The 19,269-nt window shown below is 41.0% G+C and overlaps 1 protein-coding gene across 1 annotated transcript in view; it reads right to left on the bottom strand.

Moving 5' to 3' along the window:
• MYH15 (myosin heavy chain 15) overlaps positions 1 to 19,269 on the bottom strand; it is a 150,288-nt gene that overhangs the window by 117,764 nt on the left and 13,255 nt on the right. The window contains exons 7-12 of the mRNA XM_041748566.1: positions 18,431 to 18,524; positions 16,371 to 16,463; positions 13,541 to 13,604; positions 13,355 to 13,450; positions 5,760 to 5,863; positions 4,380 to 4,518 (exon numbers count right to left, since the gene is read on the bottom strand). Of these exons, the coding sequence (XP_041604500.1) occupies positions 4,380 to 4,518; positions 5,760 to 5,863; positions 13,355 to 13,450; positions 13,541 to 13,604; positions 16,371 to 16,463; positions 18,431 to 18,524 (590 nt within the window). The remainder of the gene's footprint in view (positions 1 to 4,379; positions 4,519 to 5,759; positions 5,864 to 13,354; positions 13,451 to 13,540; positions 13,605 to 16,370; positions 16,464 to 18,430; positions 18,525 to 19,269) is intronic.

The following is a 19,269-nucleotide window of genomic DNA, read 5'->3' as shown; positions in this document are numbered from 1 at the left end:
TATTCAACTATAAAAACATGAAAGATATGTTCTGTGGCATTAATGGTGATTGTCCCTAAATAAGTAGGATCCTTTTAATAATTATCTACTACTAATGTGCCAGGCACTGTTTTAAAACTTATAAACACAGCACAGAACACACCAAATTAAGTCCCTGCTTTTATGAAGCTTACATCTGAGGAGGATTGAGGAGTAGGGTGGTCAACCAAAAAATAGATGTATGAACGACATGGAGAAAAAATAAATATTCAGGGTAAGAGGATAGAGAGCGATAGAAAGTGGTGGGAGTGGTCAGGGGAGGCTTTTCTGATAAGGTAACATTTAAGAAGTCACCTTAATAAAGTGAGGGAGTGAGAAATAAGGATGCATAGGAAAAAAGAGCTCCAGATGAAGGAGGAATCAGTGAAAAAGTCCTGAAACAGGGGTTCCTGCATACTCTAAGAGGAGCAGAGAGAGCAATGAGGCCAAGTGAAGAGAATGAAAGTAGGGAAATGGTAGGTGAAGGCTCTGTACCCTAATCTCAGGATTGAGGTTGGTGGGGGGGGGGGGTGTTGATTCCATACCGAGCCATTCTGTGAACCGGCTGTGTGTCCTATAATTGAACTCAATTCTACCTAAAGGTAGCATCAGATTCCATGGGTCAAGGATTCAGTTCTACCAGACTGTTACTCCCCCACTTCAGAGGTCAGTTGCAAGTCCAGGTTGTCTCCTGGGCTATTGACTCACTGGCTATGGATTCATAGCTCTAGTGACCCCCTCCTTGGGTTCAATTAATTTGCTAGGAGTTCACAGAACTCAGAGAAACATTTTACTTACTATATCAACAGTTTATTTCAAAAAGATATAACTCAGGAATAGTCAGATTGCATAGAGAGCAGAGGACATGGTGTAGGAAAAAAGTGCAGAGCCTTGCCCTCTCTAAGAACACTATCGTCCCCAAACCTTCATGTGTTCACCAACCTGAAAGCTCCCCAAACCTGTCCTTTTGGGGTTTTGTGGAGGCTTCATTACATGGACATCACTGGTTAAGTCATTGGCCACTGGTGACAGTACTTGGTCTTTAGCCCTCTCACTGCCCCTGTTGGAGGTAGGCCCCAAAAGTGCCATCTCTCTAGTTCCAATGGTGACCAGTTCCCATCCTTAGGTACAGTTTGAAAGTCATCTCATTAACCAAACAAAATCACCTATATTGCTCTCATCACTTAGAAGATTCCAAGGGTTTTAAGAACTCTATGCCAGAAACTGGAACAGAGATCTAATTTTTTTTTATTATAAATCACAATATCACAGTAGGAGATAGAATTAGAGGGATTTTGAGGTATCATGGAGCACAAAGAGGCTATGATGAGATCTTGGGGTTTAAGTGGGTGCCTGGGTGGCTCAGTCAGTAGAACATCTGACTCGGTTCCAGCTCAGGTTGTGATCTCAGGGTCCTGGGATTGAGCCCTTCATCAGACTCAGCACAGAATCTGCTTGAGGATTCTTTCTCTCCCTCTTCCTTTGCCCCTCTTCACTCCACTTATAGAATCTCACTCTCTCAAATAAATAAATATATAACTCTATTTAAAAAAAAAAAAAAGGACTTGAGATTTAAGTAAGATGGGAGCTATTGATGAGCCTAGAGTGAGGAGAGGACATGAACTGATTTATACAATGAAAGGATCACCAATGGCTGTTCTGTGTACAACTATCAGTAATGAGAGAAGGGTGAAGACAGAGAGACCAATAAAGAAGCTATTGCAGTAATCTGATAAATGCTGGCTCAGGCTACAGGGTAGCAGTGGACATGGTCATGGCGAGTAAGTAGTGATGAGTTTTACATGGGTTTAAAGGTAGACACAGCAAGGCAGAGACAAAGGAGTTCAAGATGATGCTAAGAGTCTGGGCAACTGAGAGAATCCAGTTGACATCTACTAAAGACTGAGAAATGAAGAGTTGGTAGCAGGGGCAGAGTGAGATGAAGAGTTCAATACCATACCTGTCGTGTTTGAGATGATCACCTAAAGAAAGAACAGAGAAAAGATTCAAGGATGGAGCTCAGCACCCCGATAGCAGTCAGAAGTAGGACAGATGAAGACATCTAGCAAAAACTCTGAGAAGGAACCACCAGGAGATTGGACGACATTATGCGCATCATTATAGGTATTTTCTGGTAAATAAGTATACCTAGTTGTCATAAGGAAAACAATTCCTCAAAAAACCATTTCAAAGGGTGGAAAAAGAAAAAAGAAAAACCCAAGAAACAAAAACACAAAAACCAAAAAAACAAAGCAACAAAAAGATGTCACAAAAGCGTATCTTAATATGTTAATATAGAAGAGGCTTATACAAGCCACAGGTCCCATTCCTTCACTTCATTCTCATCTATGCTCAAGTATTCTCTTCCTTCAAGGGATTTTCTGACCACTCTATCTATAAGGATATTATTATTCTTTATTCTTCTGTTCTGCTTGATTTTTTTCATTATGACTTCATGCAAATTTGTCTGTTTCTGTATACAAGCTATCTCCCAACTAGGCAGTCAAGACAGGGATGATATTGTCTTCCCAGGTATATCTCCAGCACCAGAATAGTGCCTGGCCTGTGCACTGGCCTCAAAAATTATTTGATGAATAAAAAAAAAACCCAATTCATAAATGGGCAAAGTACCTGAATTGATATTTCTCCAGAGAAGATATATAAATGGCCAATACGCACATGAAAAAATACTCAACATCACTAATCACTAGGAAATGCAGAACAAAGCCACATGAGATATACTCATTAGAATAGCAATTATAAAAATTTTTAATAGAAAACAATAAATGTTGATGAGTATGTGGAAAATTGGTAGCATTATGCACTGCTTGTGGGAATGTAAAATAGGGTCGCCGCTATGGAAAACAGTGCAGTATGATTCCTCAAAATAATTTAACATAGAATTACCATTTAATCCAGCGAGTCCATCTCTGGGCATGTATAAAAGAATTGAAAGCAGGGACTTGAGTAGATATTTAAATGCCAAAGTTCACAACAGCATTAATCACAGTAATGAAAGGTAGAAGCAACTCAAGTGTCCATAAACGGGTAAATGGAGAAACAAAATGTGAACTATACATACAATGGAATATTATTCAACTTCAAAAAGGAATGAAATTCTGACACACACTATAACATGGGTGAATCTTGAAGACATTATGCTAAGTGAAATAAGCCAGATATAGAAAGACAAATATTGTAGGATTCCACTTACAGGAGATGCGTAGAGTTGACAAATTCATAGAGACAGAATAATGATTGAGAGGGGCTAGGTAAAGGGGGTAATAGGGAGGAATTAATAGGTACAGAGTTTCAGTTTGGGATGATAAAAAAGTTCTGGAAATGGATACTAGTGATTGGCTGAAGAACAACGTGAATGTACTTAGTATCACTGAACTATCCATTTAAAAACAGCTAAAGTGGGATCCCTGGGTGGCGCAGCGGTTTGGCGCCTGCCTTTGGCCCGGGGCCGATCCTGGAGACCCAGGATCGAATCCCATGTCGGGCTCCCGGTGCATGGAGCCTGCTTCTCCCTCTGCCTATGTCTCTGCTTCTCTCTCTCTCACTGTGTGCCTATCATAAATAAATAAAATTTAAAAAAAAAAATTAATTAAAAACAGCTAAAGTGGTACATTGCATATTATATATATCTTATCACAAATGGAAATATAAAATTTTTCAGAATTATTTGCTGAAAGATTTAACAAATGAGTTTTCTCAGTTTTGTTTTAGTAGCTAGGAATTTTAACATTAAATGAAATAATTATAATAACTATGCTTCCTTTTCATAATCATGATTTTCTCTTTTAATGTTCATTCTAGACAGATCACTCATTGTAAGATGCCTCAAATCTTTTTTGGCAAGCAGGCAAGACTATAGATTTCTTTTCATGTGAATAAAACACAAAGGGGGATGAAGCCGGTGTGGTCTCAACCCAAAGGAAACTCTACCTTTGGAATTCTAAAGAGCTCTGTCCACACCTCCATGACGTCACTTCATACATCTTCTGATAATTTTCTCCTTTCTCTGTTTTTTTTTTTTTTTTTTTTTTTTTTTTTTTTTTTTTTCCAGCAGGCTCTGTGCTGACAGCAGGGCTACCTCTTCGTCAAAACTATATTACCCTCCTTTAGCAAATTTACTGGCATTGTCGATAATTAAGGATTGCTTCTCATTTTGAGATACATAATCCTACATCAGAATGGTGGTTTAAGAGGATGATTTTGAGGAATAGCAATTGAGAGAGATTGCTGATCAGTTTCAACATTTTCAAAAAGCACAAGGTAACTGCAGGGAAAGGGGGGCAGGCCTGGGGTCGGAGAATTGAAGAGAGTACATGCCATGGCCTCAAAGTAATTCTTACTTTCTATGCCATCTGCTTCCACTTGCTCTTCTCTGGGTTTCGGTTTAAATTTCATGTTTCCAAAGTGCATGATGGCTCCAATGAGTTTATAGGATCCATGCTTCTCATCAGGAAGAAAGCCCAAGATGTCCATGGCCCGCTGTAAAAAGAGAAACAGATGGCCATGTCTTCATTTGCCTAATGGCTGCAGTAAGCACCTCACCCCCGCTGTGTGTCACACCTCCCTACACTCCATGGGCTGTCAAAGGGAATGAAACAGATCGCCACAGCCCGAGGTGTGACAGCTCTGTTCAAAGCAATGCAAATCGGCCCTGTTGGCACTTGGTCACCCGCAGTCTGCTTATCCCTTTAAAAGAGAATTAGGAAGGCTTGTTTAACTTCCAGTAGTTTTAGAACTTTCCTTGGATGCCCTGCCGCCCAACCCCTCCAGCCATTGATCATTAACTGGCTATTGGAGGTAAATTATTTTGCCTTCCATCATTACGGCAGAAAGTAGTACCGTATCTGATGGGTTGCTTATTTTGGGACCCCCTGCATTGCCATAACTTTATTCAAAGACTAGCAAAGGGAAACATTTCAGAAAAGAAAAAAGCCATGGCACTGAAGAACCGCACCCTAAAAGAAGCCACTGCACATGGTAAGATATGTGTTCTCACACAGTCCCAGAGGATAGAAATTGGTATAATCTTTCTAGTGGTTAATTTAGAATATGTATCAAGAGACTATAAAAAATTCATAATCCTTGCCTAGTAATTTCACTTTTGGGAATCTAGCATAAGGTGAGTCTAATATATGGAAAAAGCATTTACCTACAAAGATATTTACCACAGTAGAAAACAAAACAGAAACTCTTAGAGCCTAACCATAGGAGAATGGCTGACTACACTATAGGACAAATACCTGATAAAAAATTAAGTATTCATTTAAATGTTTATGAGGACTTTGTAATAACAGTTGAAAATGTTTATATTACAGGATTAATCAAAAAAGCAAACTCTATGCCGAATAGTATATGCAGTGTGATTGCGATCTTTTATTAAAAAACCCCACCAGACCAACTATATAATAGCAAACCCAAATAGAAAAAAAAGAATAAAGATTATAAAGATATATACCAGATAAAAACAGTTGTTGCCATTGAGTTGAAACACTTTCCTATCTTTCCACACGTTCCAAAGTTAACCATCCTCACAATGTGTATGCACTTTTAGAGTAAATAAGTAAACTTTAAACAGACATAGACTTAAAGGGCCTCCTTGCACCCACCACCCCCTGAGGAAGGAAGGGGAGTTCTCCAGGACCCTTTGGAAAAAGGATCTGAAATGCTTTCATTTCTCATTGTCATTACCAATCTTTGCTTTGATAACTACCAAGCCTTACATCAGTGGCCAGCAATTCTTCAGCATCATCCCAGCTGTCCACAGCAACGACTCCCTGAGAGCAAAAGTGAAAGTCGGAGGGATCTTCAGACACCAGGAGCATGTCTGCAATGGGAAAACCATCACTTAAACAGTTAAAGAAATCCACAAGGCTTTAGGAAATAATTGACCAATATTCACAGTTTACTCTTACAGCTGATAGCACACTTGTAAACAAGCCAAAATAAAATCCATATTCTACAGCCAAACCTCTGCAATCAAATTTTGCCCTCTATTAACTTGTCAGTCATGTGTTAATGCCTCCCAAGAGAAGACCGGGCGGACCAAATCCAAAAGCAGATTCAATTGCAGCAACTTGAATTGGTGTGAAACAAACAGATAATGCGTGTTGGCAAAACTTTGAAAACAGGAATTTGGCCTAGATACATGGTCGAGGGTGGAGGACAAAAAAATGTTTTGTAAAATTAGAAGTATAACAGGGCTGAATTTCAAAGGCTAGGAAGCGGGGCAGACCCTGGGGTTGAGCGCCCAGGGAACATTAGCCGTGTAATCCTGTCATATCACGTCTTCCCGGTTAGGAGGCTGAGTCTGTCTTTCAAGGAATCCATAAATCAGCCTCTGTGTTCACCGCTGCACCTCTGATGGGTCTACGACTCCTGACATGATTCACTTAGTCAGGAAACATAATGCAGGCGGAAGCCAAGCCAGGCTGTCAGCAGCACATCAGCACCCAACTTGGCCACATCACATTAACTGCTTACTGCCTAACACTTGCTCCCCATGAAGTTTCTCTGAGCTGATCTGATTTTTGTAATGTTTCCTTTTTTAAATTTATCCTTTTCATTTAAATTCAATTTGCCAACATATAACACCAGTGCTCATCCCATCAAGTGCCCTCCTAAATGCCCATCACCCAGTTACCCCGCCCCCCCACCCACCTCCCCTTCTGCAACCCTTTGTTTGTTTCCCAGAATTAGGGCAAACCATGAGAGACTCCTAACTCTGATTTTTGTGTTTATCACTCAGTGAAGTGAAGCTGCTATCCTCAACCCCAAAGCTCAGAAACAATTGTGCTTTGCAAATGTTCACGGCGGCTTCGTTTGGAAACAACCCAAGTGTCCATCTAGAATTAACAGACTCTTGTTTGTCCATATAACAAATTATTACTCAGCAAACAAAGGAAAGAACTATGAACATATGCTACAGCATGGAGAAATCTCAAAATAATTCTGCTGAGTGAAATAAGCCAGACAAAAAAATGAGTATATACTGTGTGATTCCAACTTACAAAATTTGAGAAAGTGCAATCTAATCTATAGTGACAGGAAGCATATTAGAGGTTGCCAAGAGACTGGGTGGGAAAGGGGAAGACTCAGAGGAGTAAGACTCGGGGGCGGGGGGTTACAAAAGATCATGAGAAAACTTTTGAATGGATACATGCATTATCTTGATGGCAGGGATAGTCTCATGCATATATACATGTGTCAGCATTTACATTTATGTGGATAAAGCTTCAATGAAGCTATTTCACAAAAGTTAAGAAGTAAAAAGAAATTGGGCTAGCCCAAAGAAAATCAAGCTGAATAGATATATTTAATAGCAATATAATGCTTAAATCCTTGAGTGATGACTAGAATGTCCCTTAAATGTTAATACTTCTCAAGGATCTTTGTGTTCTTTCTCATGCCTCACTTCATATAAAGAAAAATTTGTTGAGCTCAATGTGCCAGGTACTATTGTAAGTTTTAGAAATACATCCTAAAATACACGGGGAAAAAATCCTGTCCCTGTGAAGCTTATATTCCAACAGGAGGAGACAGAAATTTTAAAAATAAGTAAAACGTATGAAAATATATGGAACGTAAGATGGTAATAAGTGCCATGGAGAAAAGTCGCAGGGGAGGGGAGTCAAATGTATTGGCAACACAGGGGCACCTGGTTGGCTTAGTCAGTGGAGCTTGCAATCCTTGATCTTAGGGTTGTGAGTTTGAGCTCCACATTGAGTATAGAGTTTATTTAAAAATAAAATCTTTAAAACAAAGAGTACTGGTCATACAGAGCTACAGTTTTCACTACAGTGATCTGGGAAGGCCTCCATAAGGTGATATTTCAATAAAGACCTACAAAAGTTGAGGGAGAGAATAAATGGGGGAGAATGTTCCAGAGAGATAAGAGCAAATGCAAAGGCCCTGAGATGGCGGTTTGCCTGGCATTCTGAGTGGCTAAGGTGGGTCAGGAAGGGGCAAATTGAAGAGGGAGGTGGTAGGTTATGAGGGGCAGAGAGGCATCAAGAGGACAGGTCATAGCTCCTCACAGGCCAGGGTGAATTTGGGCATTTTTGCTCTAGGTGAGCTAGGAAGACATTGAAGGTTTTTGAGCAGAAGAATGACATCATCTGATTTTTTTTTTTTTTTAATTTACCATGGCTGCTGGGCTAAAGACAGAGGGAGCAAGGATGGAAGCAGAAATATCAGGCAGGAGACTGTTAAATAATCCAGGAGAGAGATGATGCTATTGACCAGGGCAGTAACAATAGCAATGGTGAGAGTCCTCAGAGTGTGGATTTTGAAAGTGGATGGAACACATGGGAAACACAGAGGAGATGAAGGACAGACCTTAGGCACATTAGATTTGAGATGCTACAACGAATACGTGCTAGAACATAGAAGAATCTCAAAATAATTATCCTGAGTGAAGTAAGCCAGACAAGAACTTTATACTGTATAATTCCATCTTACAAATTCCTAGAATTTTTTTCTTTTAAAGTGTTTAATTTTTGTGTAAGCTAAAAGGAAATGGACACACTCAAAAGACTTTGGGCATGTACATTAACTTTGTTAAGGGTTCTTCTACACATCTCTTTTTTCCATAGGAATTTCCCATAAACATCTAAAACCCATAGTTTTTACTGTATATATAGCCTAAACCATAGCAATCTATGATTCTGTCATTTTATACTGTGTAAAATCATCAGAAAATAGTGATTCCATAGGGAAAAAATGAGTAGCAAGTAAATCTCATTGTAAGTCATTCAAATAATTTGGTCCTTCTCCAAACCACATAGAGATATAAGAGAGTTAGTTAGCTATGAGTCTGGAATACCGGAGAGAAGTCTGGACTTGTGACCAAAGTGTGGAAGTCATCAGATGCAGATGTTCTTTAAAACTGTCAGTCTAGAGGTCACCATGAGATTGATGCAAAGACTGAGCCCCAAGGTGCTCTAAAAGCATAGGTCGGATGAAAGAGAGAGACCCACAAAGAAACACCCAGAGATTTAGAGGAGAAACAAGGGAGGGTGGTGTGCTAGAAGCCAAGAGGAGAGATTCTCAAGGGGGAGGGAGGAATCAGTGGTGTCAAATACCGTCGTGACTCTCAAGGTCAAGAAATGAAATGTCTATATATTCTTTTGCAAGGCTCATTCATGGCTTCACTGATGACTCTCAAAACTCTATTTTCTGAGCTCCAGACCTAGAACTCCAGCTTCCCACTAGACATTTCAGTGCAGATGGCCATAAGTAGCTTAAACCCAACACTATCGAATCTATGATATTTTCCATGTGTGCCCTGAAGCTATGCCTCTTCTGTGGTTCCTTATGCTGGCAAATATCACCACCCTACCCAAGCCAGACATGGGGGTGCGATGAAATCTTGTCCTTTCACAGCTCAAATACAGACATCATTTCCATGCAGTTTTTTTTAAATTTTCCAGCATTTATTTTTTTTTAATTTAAATCCAATTACCCAACATACATCATTAGTTTCAGATATAGTGTTCAATAATCCATGTCTTTGAAATCAAAGTATTTAATCTTTCTTCTCTAGAATAGGTGTATGCTATTGGAATGGGGTAAGGATATAAAAATAACAGTCTTTTCCCTCAAGGAGGCTACAGGAGGGGGCCAGTAGTAAGGCACCGTGACAGGCCCAAGTGCTACACATGCACTTCTCCCACCATGCCTACCTGCTTCCAGACGCGCTATTTCTAGAAGTCATAAAAGACACCTAATGGGCTTTTCCCTTATCTCATTAACCAGCAATATGGCTGATGCACTGGCCTACCCATTCACTGGAGCAGCTGTAGTCAACATGAAGTGGTGGCTCTTAAAAATGTACAAACTAAATGCATGAGTGTATGAGGAACTCTGAAAGGTCTTTAGCTCAAAACATCTTCCCCACTGGGCCTTATCAAAATTTACTTTCAAGGAGCAATGAATTTTAATTGGGTTGAGGCTTGAGGTTACCTCGGAGTATCATGTAAACAGAGCTTCCTTTATTTAATTAATTTCATTTCTATCAAGAGAAATGGCCCTGAGAGAATGTAAAAAACAAAAAGTGAATACATTTTTGTGAGACACCATTAGGGCCAGGGAGACTGTTTAAGCCAGAGAAGTCCCTCGCAGAAGATTGTTGACCAGGCTGTAGGCTTGTGGAGAATGGAGAGCGCCTGTCTGGAGGGCTGAGGACAGCATAAAGAGGCGGTGGCACGAGAGGAAGCTAAAGGTGAAAGTCGATTGCTTCACAACTGCAAAAAGTGCAGGCATCAACCTTCACACAGGTTCACTTCTAGATCCCACTCTGAAGTAGGAGATAAAACAGCCCTTTAAGAGTAGGTATGATATCATTCAAGGCTTTGTTTCACATGGCATCCTGACATTAAATTTTACTTTCCGCATAGCTGAATGTTCTCCAAGACTCAGTTGAGTTCACTATGAAAAGAGGAAAAGCTGACGTTGGGCAAAACAACAACAATAAAAAAACCCTTAAAATCACAAAGTTCTAAAAAAATTAATAAAAAATAAAATAAAATAAAAATCACAAAGTTCTGCAGCCAGTACCTCTATACCACAACACCCACCATTACCTGTTTCTCACACTGCCATGAACAGCTGAAGAAGGTGTACACTGCCCAACTCCAGAGAGAATCATTCACAGAGTCTATAGTTTGAATAGTGTTCTCTAGTGTTGGGCAGCGCACAATCTGCAGCACCACAGACACATCCTGTTCCTCCTCACAACCAGTGGGGAGAAAGGGAGTAAACATAGGAGACCAGATCAAGAAAGACCTAACGGGTAAAGGGAGTACAACTTAATATGCTCCAGAGTAGGAGGCCCAGATGCTGACACTGTTTGCGCAGAGGCATTCAGGCCACTAGTAGACAGGTTGGGCGCACCTCTTGGCAACCACCACCATGCATTACTGTCACATACCAAAGTGAGTACTCAGGGCAGTAGGCAAAATGTCAAAGATCCCAAGAGACAAGGACATTTTCTGACCCACGTCCTAGAGTTTATACACCAGTTGAACAGTAAGAATGGATACAATAAACAAATAGAAAAAAATAGTCAAAGAAGAGAAGAAAACTAGGAAGGGATAGGCAGGACCAAGCCATCCTGTTGGCATTAAGAACAAGAATTTCGAGGAGCCGTATCTGAGGAGACGGAGGGAGTAGGTGGGAGCCACACCTTGAACAAGAGTCAGCCTAAACTGAAAGGTAAGGGGAGGAGGGATGTTCCAGATGAGGCAGAGACTAGTTGGGGGCTGGCTCTGGGTGACACATCACCCCATTTCTTTGGCTTCTTCCTTGGGTGCCCAGGCTCCCGACAGATTCTCCACCCCCAGTTCTTCTGTATACTGACAAGTGCTTCTCTTTCAGGAAACTTGGACATAACCCTTACATTGCCAAGGTGGGCCCTCCTGTAACAACCCTTGGGACACCCTGAAACCCTCCTTGGGCAAACATGAATCAAAAGTTTAAATTTTAAAATGTCCCAAAGAATGACCCATGGTGTGGAGAACAGGTGGACTGACGATACCCCCTTTGGACCACCAGATGTCAGTCTTTGTACAGTAATCAATCTCTGCAGCCCCCAAAGACGCAACAGGATCAATGAATTCCAGATAAGCCTGCATTTTCCAGGGGGTCGCCCAGAGCCCTCGGCCAGTTCTATTAGTAAACAGAGATGCTCCCCCAAGTCTTACAGTAGCCGCTGGTTCCTGCATTGGGCCCTATGTGTCAGATGCTTTGCACAGCAGAGAAATCTGTGCGAAGAATATTAGATTTGGCAGGGCTAATCAAAGGAAGATCAAAAAAAAAAAAAAAATCTGTTCCAGTTTAGGTGGAAGGGAAAGTAGGAAGGGGAACAGCTGCCGCTTTTATATCACCAGTTGCACCCAGGCCAAAAATAATTGTCCAGTTTGCAGAGCTTGCCCCATTCGGGGGGGCACTTTGAGGGTGAAGGCCGTCACTGCTAAAGTGCATGATTAACACACTGACTCTAGCATAACAGGCGAGGGGATAGCTGCCCTTTAATTTGCTCGCCCAGCTCCTTGATCTCCTCCCACATCCACTCCTCTGGGCGCATCCTTGTCCTCAGTGGCTTTCTCCATACTCAAGACCGTGGCAATCCAATCAGCCTGTCACTCTCCCCTTGCAGTGACTTCCCGTCCTCGGCCTTAGGGTGCAAGCTGCTGCTTGATCTGGCCCTGCCCACCTGCCCCCTACATCACCTTCTTCTCTCCACCCCCTGCAATGGCCACTTTGCTATTTCAAGGATAAGCCACGTGCATTCCTGCCTCAGGTCCTTTGCACTCACTGTTCCCTCTTCCCTGAACTTTATCCCTGGAAATCTGACCTGCTCGTTTGCTCACTCAGGTGTCTGCAAAAATATTGCCTTCTCAGAGCCATCTGGCATGACCATTCTATCTAAAATCTAACCACCTTCTACCCTACCAAGCCCAAATTCACTCTGTCCCCACACCCTACTTTTTTTTTTGTAGACCTACCATTCTCTAAAATTATATATTTCTTTGTTTCCTTGTTTATTACTTGGCTCCCATACTAGAATGTAAGCTCACAAGAGCAGGGACCTGTCTGCCTTATTTATTTTCCAATCCTGCGCTCACTCTGCAGTGCCTGGTGCACACACAGCAGTCCCATAGTAAATATTTGTTGAGTGACTGCATGAAGTTCATTCTCTTACTCCATAAATTACTTTTCTATTTCTCCTCCTGGCACTACCTTTATCTTGGTCAAATTATAAAACTCGGGAGTATTTTTGACTCATCACTCTCTCTCATTCCTCCGTTCAGTCATTGCTAAGACCTGTCCATTCTTCTAGGAATCCACCCCCTTTTCTCCCATTCCCACGGACACAACCTTAGTCAATGCCTTGTCATCTGATTCCAGGATGACTATAGTCGCTTCCCCCTAGGATCCCTGCCTTCCATCCATCCTGCCCACCACAAATCATGACCTCCTATTACCCCACCCTTGTAACACATGCACACCCCTCTAAATCCTTGAGTTCAGAAACCATCAGAATAAAACCTGCAAATCCTTTCGTCCAGTCAGCCTGATCTCTGCTCCCTGATCTTGCCCTGCCTTTTCCTGCCACTGTACTCACTGCTCCTCCCATAGGAAACACCCTCCCTGCATTACTCCAATACTCATTACTCATAAATCCCCTTCCACTGAGCCACTCAGGTGCCCCTAAACTAAGTTCTTATGAGATTTATGAAACAATACTTTTGCAGGTCCAAGAATCTGACATCTGTCTCTTGTTTTAGAATGTCCCTCAGCTCCAGAATACACTTACCATGAAGTTCTTTTTTCCCAGACAGAATTTGATAGAATATGTGGTAGTTCCTCTCTCCAGGCTGCTGGAAAATCACTCGGGATTTTTCAAGCAAATCTACAGGATGAGAGAAGGATAAAGAATCATACTTAGGTGTTCTCGCAAAACTTAGAAGGAAAGTAATCAGAGAGTGCAGTGGCTACTCACAAATATCAATGTCTGCAGACGACAGCTTGCCTCTGGCACAGAAGTGCATCCTGATGAACTTGCCCTAGGTAGACACAAAACACAGCCTCCTATTGAAACATTCCCAACAGTTGCAATGGCTCTATTACACACATTATTCCCAAAGTGACTACTTCTCCAAAAGTTAAAAAAAAAAAAAAAAAAAAAGCAACATGGGCCTGAGATGGCACCAGTGAATGCTAGGAGGGCAGGATGATCACCAGGACTAGCATTAGTCCTGGATTCTAGTCTCAGACCTGCCAGCTTCTAGCTGTGTGTTCTTGTGTGTATTACTGAATCTCTCTGGGCTTCAGTATCCTTACCTAAAAATGAGAAAAATAATATCTGTTCAGCATATTCTTTCATTATTCAGCAAACATTCATTGAGCGCCTATGAGCCCTGGACAAATCACATTAGAAAAAATGAGTGTGGTCATGGGTGGCTCAGTCGGTTAAGCATCTGCCTTCGGCTCAGGTCATGATCCCAGGGCCCTAGGATGGAGCCCCACACAGGAATCTGCTTCTCCCTCTCTGTCTGCCTCTGTCTCTGCTCCTCACCCTGTTTGTTCTCTCGCTCTCAAATAAATAAAATCTTTAAAAGAAGAAAAGAAAAACAGGTATGGTCCCTACCCTTCTAAATTCTAAGTGTAAACAGCTAATGCAATGGCATTAATGTGGGAACATTTGGTGATTCTTGAATCATACAGAAGAGTCAGCTGTGCAGGAGTTCAGTGAGTAAAGGAAAGGGGGCAGAAAAGGGAGTCTGAGAGGTAGACAGGCACCAGGCACCATGCCACATAAGCCATATGGGCCACAGGAAGGAGTACAGTTTAATTTTATGCGTGCTCAGAAGACACCAGGAGATTTTGAACAGAGGAATAATGTGATCAGATTTATGTTTTAAAACACTGCTTTGGCATCAATACTAGATGGGGTGGCTTCCTTCCTTTCTTTCTCATGAAAAGCCATAAGACAGGATTTAATGGGACAGAAAGGCTGCTGCCCAAGGGGACGGCTCACATCAGAAGCCCACTGCAGCTAAGGAGGCAGTCAGCGGGCCCTGGAGCTTACAGGGGGAGGATGTGGTGCCAGGCAGGTGCCAGGCTGGTGGAGGCCACCCATGCGAGGAAGGAGGCAGAGCAGGACGGCAGCCAGGCCAGGGAAGGAGAGGGGTGACAAACAGAGGGATTGAGCCATTAGGTTAACAAATGTAGAGGAATGGGAACCATACACACAGATACACATATATGTGCATTTATATACACACATATAGCATGGTATTAATTGAAATAATTTAACCTGGATTTATTTTTTTGGACTCCCTTTACTCTTTTCTCCTCCTCCCTTCCTCTCCCCTTCCTTCCTTCCATTCATTCATCTCTGTATATTTTGCTTCTCTACTTTTTTCTTCTATCCTTTTTTGGCATTGTTTTTCAATTGCTTTCTTATTTATCTTTCTTTCCACTTGCTCTTCTTTCCTTTCTTCCTTTTCTTCTACTTTTTCCTTTCCTTTATTCTCTTGTCTTCCTTTTTCCCCCCTCTTTCCTCCCTTCCTTCCTTTTCCTCTCTTTTTTTTTTTTCATATTTCAGCAGAAAATCCTTCACATTCTAACCAACCCAAATCTAGCAGTTGTTTTGTGGACCGATATTAGCACCTGCTATGCAGCCTGACCTGGCAAGCAGATGTAAGTGCAGGCAGGGCAGTACTAAGGCCCTGGGTAGAAACCAGCCACATCAGCATGAGACTGTTATTTAATTGTGCCCAGAGATTCAAACAGGAAGCCTTCTGCAAATTTCCTTGTAAATTATAGAGTGGCGCCCTGCCACTCACTTTTGGCATTAGATGGGTTTGTGAAACTAGATTTTGAAATCCAAATTCTTCCTGTATCCTGGGAATGCAAGTTATCAAAGTCTATTTTTAAAAATGTTTTCTCCTGGGGCAGCCCGGGTGTCTCAGGTTTTGGCACCGCCTTCAGCCCAGGGCGTGATCCTGGAGACCTGGGATCGAGTCCCACATCAGGCTCCCTGCATGAGCCTGTTTCTCCCTCTGCCTGTGTCTCTGCCTCTCTCTCTCTCTCTCTCTCTCTCTCTCTCTCTCTGTCTCCCATGATTAAATAAAATCTTAAAAAAATATATTTTCTCCCCAAAAAAATTCCCCAGTGGAAAATATGCAGAGGTAGGGAAGCCATAGGCAAGAATAGAAATAATAACTGTACTAAGTGATTTAGGAAGTGCTTACTAAATTGACTTGGTATAAGGAGTATAGGAAATTATGAAGGAGAAATTACTTTCAAATCTGTAAAATGCAATAAAATATAAAGTATTATTAGAATTTATTGGGTGAGCGTCCCTACTGGAAGTGGAAAGGAATTTGAAACTATTAAATATGGTCTTCTGGAAATTGACCAAACAATAGAAGCTTCTCTGATGTATATTTATATGTAGTTTTAATTTCTTTTTTTTTTTTATTTATGATAGTCACAGAGAGAGAGAGAGAGAGAGAGAGAGGCAGAGACACAGGCGGAGGGAGAAGCAGGCTCCATACACCGGGAGCCCGACGTGGGATTCGATCCCGGGTCTCCAGGATCGCGCCCTGGGCCAAAGGCAGGCGCCAAACCGCTGCACCACCCAGGGATCCCTAGTTTTAATTTCTTAACAATGAAATTGATTTCTTTCTTTTTTGAGGAATCTAATAATATCGGACTTCTTTGTTGTTCTAGAAATTGTTTTATACCTATGTGCTCAAGAATGAATTTTATCATCTGCTTAAAAAATTAAAGACTCTGATACACTGCTCAATCGTGCTACTTACAAAACGAGAGGAGTTATCATTTCTCAGGGTTTTGGCATTTCCAAATGCTTCCAAGATAGGATTCACTTGCTTGATTTGATCTTCTAAAGACCCCTGAGATACAGGTAAAATAAATACAGCAGGTGAAGTTTTCAGTGAAATTCTGTAATATGGTAAGCCCTGCATCCCTAGGTCAGACCCTATTCTTGCTTTGATAAATAGGAGCCAAAGCTGTTTCCAAATTTGATTATACAATGTTACTTCAGAATAAGAACTCAGAAAAACAGATGAATGAGAAGCTGTCTTAACATAAAATGTCCCTGTGAATATATATGGGAGCTCATTTGTTTGCAATACTTCTCTTTTGGTCGGAATTGGCCTAAGTGTGAAAAGAAACTAGATATCTACAATCAACCAATCAATCAATACCATAGCTTATTTCCAGACAAACTTCATTCCTTATATTTTCTCCATTGTTAGTCTCCCTCTCTTCCCACTTAATTCTTACACCTGGAAATTTATCCTAGGCTAACACAGCAGATTCTTGGCATTATTAAATTATATTTTTCCTTCTTACTATTCCTAAGTAATCTAATGGTCCATGCCAAGCTGTGAGTCAATGTTGGTATTCATTTTGATTTTGAATCATATGTGCTTAGGAGGTTACCTCCACAGAGTGAGTCTGAATGAGCACTCAGCATCCTGATTGCAACATGGCTATGTTGTTTTCCACTCAGCATCAAAGATCCATCTTATGGGAGGGATTACATGGTATACAGTATTCAAGAATTTATAAACTTAAGGGTGCCTGGGTGGCTCAGTTGATTAAGCATCCCACTCTTTATTTCAGCTCAGATCATGAGATCAAGCCCCACTTCTGGCTCCGTACTGGGTGTGGAGCCTGCTTAAAATGGTCTCTCTCCCTCTCCCTCTACCCCTACCCACCCACCTCCACACACACACACACTTGTACACACACTCTCTCTCTCTCAAAAAAAAGTTTATAAACTTACTATATCCCTTCTAAGTATTATTGGTCTACTATCCTTTAAAGAAATAAAAGGACTATATGAGCAAGGATTTTCATAGAAGTGATATGTATTATGTATTGTTATGTATTGTCTATCATAAGGCCAATGGCCAGACCAAACAATTACACAAACAACCAAAATGCACACAAAAATGAAGTAACATCTAGTGAATAATAGAGTTCAATGATACCTAAAGAAATCCATCAAATTCAGGAATGTGGCAGTTGGGAAAGAAACTTTTTGTGCTTTGAAAATTGGACCAGTTTGCTATTTTGATATACTTCTTACTTTGCAGAAACAGCAGGAAGCATCCAGGATTGAATTGAAAAAGCAAAATAACAATGCCAGACGTAGAAAGATGAGAGGCCCTAACAGCTCAATAACTCATTGATTCTGAGTCCCACTCAGTATTATCTAGTTTTATTTTGCATACCAATTCTCACAGTCTAGTTACTCTCAAATTATTACGAAACCCATCAACCAGTTAATGGAGCTAAACAAAGTAAGCTAAATTAAAAATCACCAAAGATAAAAGTAATTAAATAGAGAGGGAAGGTACGTAGAACCTGGAATGTGATTAAATTTGAGAGTATGTCCATCAGGCTTTTGGAATTTGACCCAGGAGTTAGTGATGAAGGAAGCAGACTTCTACTTTTTTTGCATTTCTGTGGGAGTCTGACATCTCATAGTAGCTAAAGGGACTCAGAAATATCCAAAGTAGCCATTCAAGGCATTGATGACTCTAGTGTTTGGGGAAGATGTTTGCATCTTAAGTGTTATTCTCAGAGAGTCTAATCAACAAAGATCAGACTAAATAGCCCTTAAAGCAAATCTGAAACAATTTATGTCATTTCATCTTTGGGGGTTACTGGTTTGAGCACTTGATAGTACTCTCAAGAGGCAAAGATGGGGGGAAAACTTTTCTATAATTTTCTAATTGTTTTATGGCTTTCGTCTCCTCTTTTCTCCCCAAAAGTGGTCAAGGCAGAGCCTCCATGATTAGTGGATAGGACCCCCTCACCTTTCTTGCCAAGATATATGAATACTTACCAGCTTTTCCCTAGATTCACCCATGGTTGCAATGGTGGCAAAATACTGGATAATATGTTTGGTGTTCACAGTCTTTCCAGCACCAGATTCTCCTCTATGATTAGAAATTCAGTGATACAGTTAACTGGTTCAGATTATTAATGCAGTGGGAATTAAATCATTTTAATCATATAGACTAAGACAAAAAGGAAATGTTTTATGGAAAAATGGAACTTAAGAGGAAACTTAAAGAGATGTAGATATTTAATTGGTTGGGAGAAGGGGAAGAACTATCTCAGGCTGGAAAAACACCACGAACAAAAATAAAAACTGAGTACAGAAAGATTAAAGATTTTATAAAAACGGGAAGCCTGTTCTTCATGGTCCTGTTAACAAGAAGCTGAAGAACTCCTCTATTAATTAAAGACAAATCTCCTCATTACCAGCTGTTCGAGGGATTTTCACATATTAAGGCCAGCACATGTCTAGGTCCAACCCTTTCCCTGAGAAGAGGACCTACCAATCATTCCACCAGGCAGTTAGGTTTTAGAGTTCCTTTTTTACCTTTGATAACCAGTTAACTTTGTGATGTGGGAAGAACACAGTGGTGCAAGTCTTATCACAAGCATCCTAGGTCAAGGCCTGCCTTTATCTGTATGAAACTCCAGGAAATATTTTATCTTCTCTGCAAAGGGCTAAACTCAAACTCCCCTTCTAGCTCTGAGATTCTGAGACTGTTATTCTTGAGATGCCTAAGCCAATGGAGAGCCCATTGGCTTTAGGATGACAACACCATTATATAGGAAGACCAAGAACTTTAGCATTTCACGATCTCTTGAATCTTAGTCACGCAGCCACCA

The sequence above is a fragment of the Vulpes lagopus genome, chromosome 1 (assembly GCF_018345385.1).
Source record: "Vulpes lagopus strain Blue_001 chromosome 1, ASM1834538v1, whole genome shotgun sequence".
Classification (NCBI taxonomy): domain Eukaryota; kingdom Metazoa; phylum Chordata; class Mammalia; order Carnivora; family Canidae; genus Vulpes; species Vulpes lagopus.
This window is presented reverse-complemented; position numbering and strand designations above follow the sequence as displayed.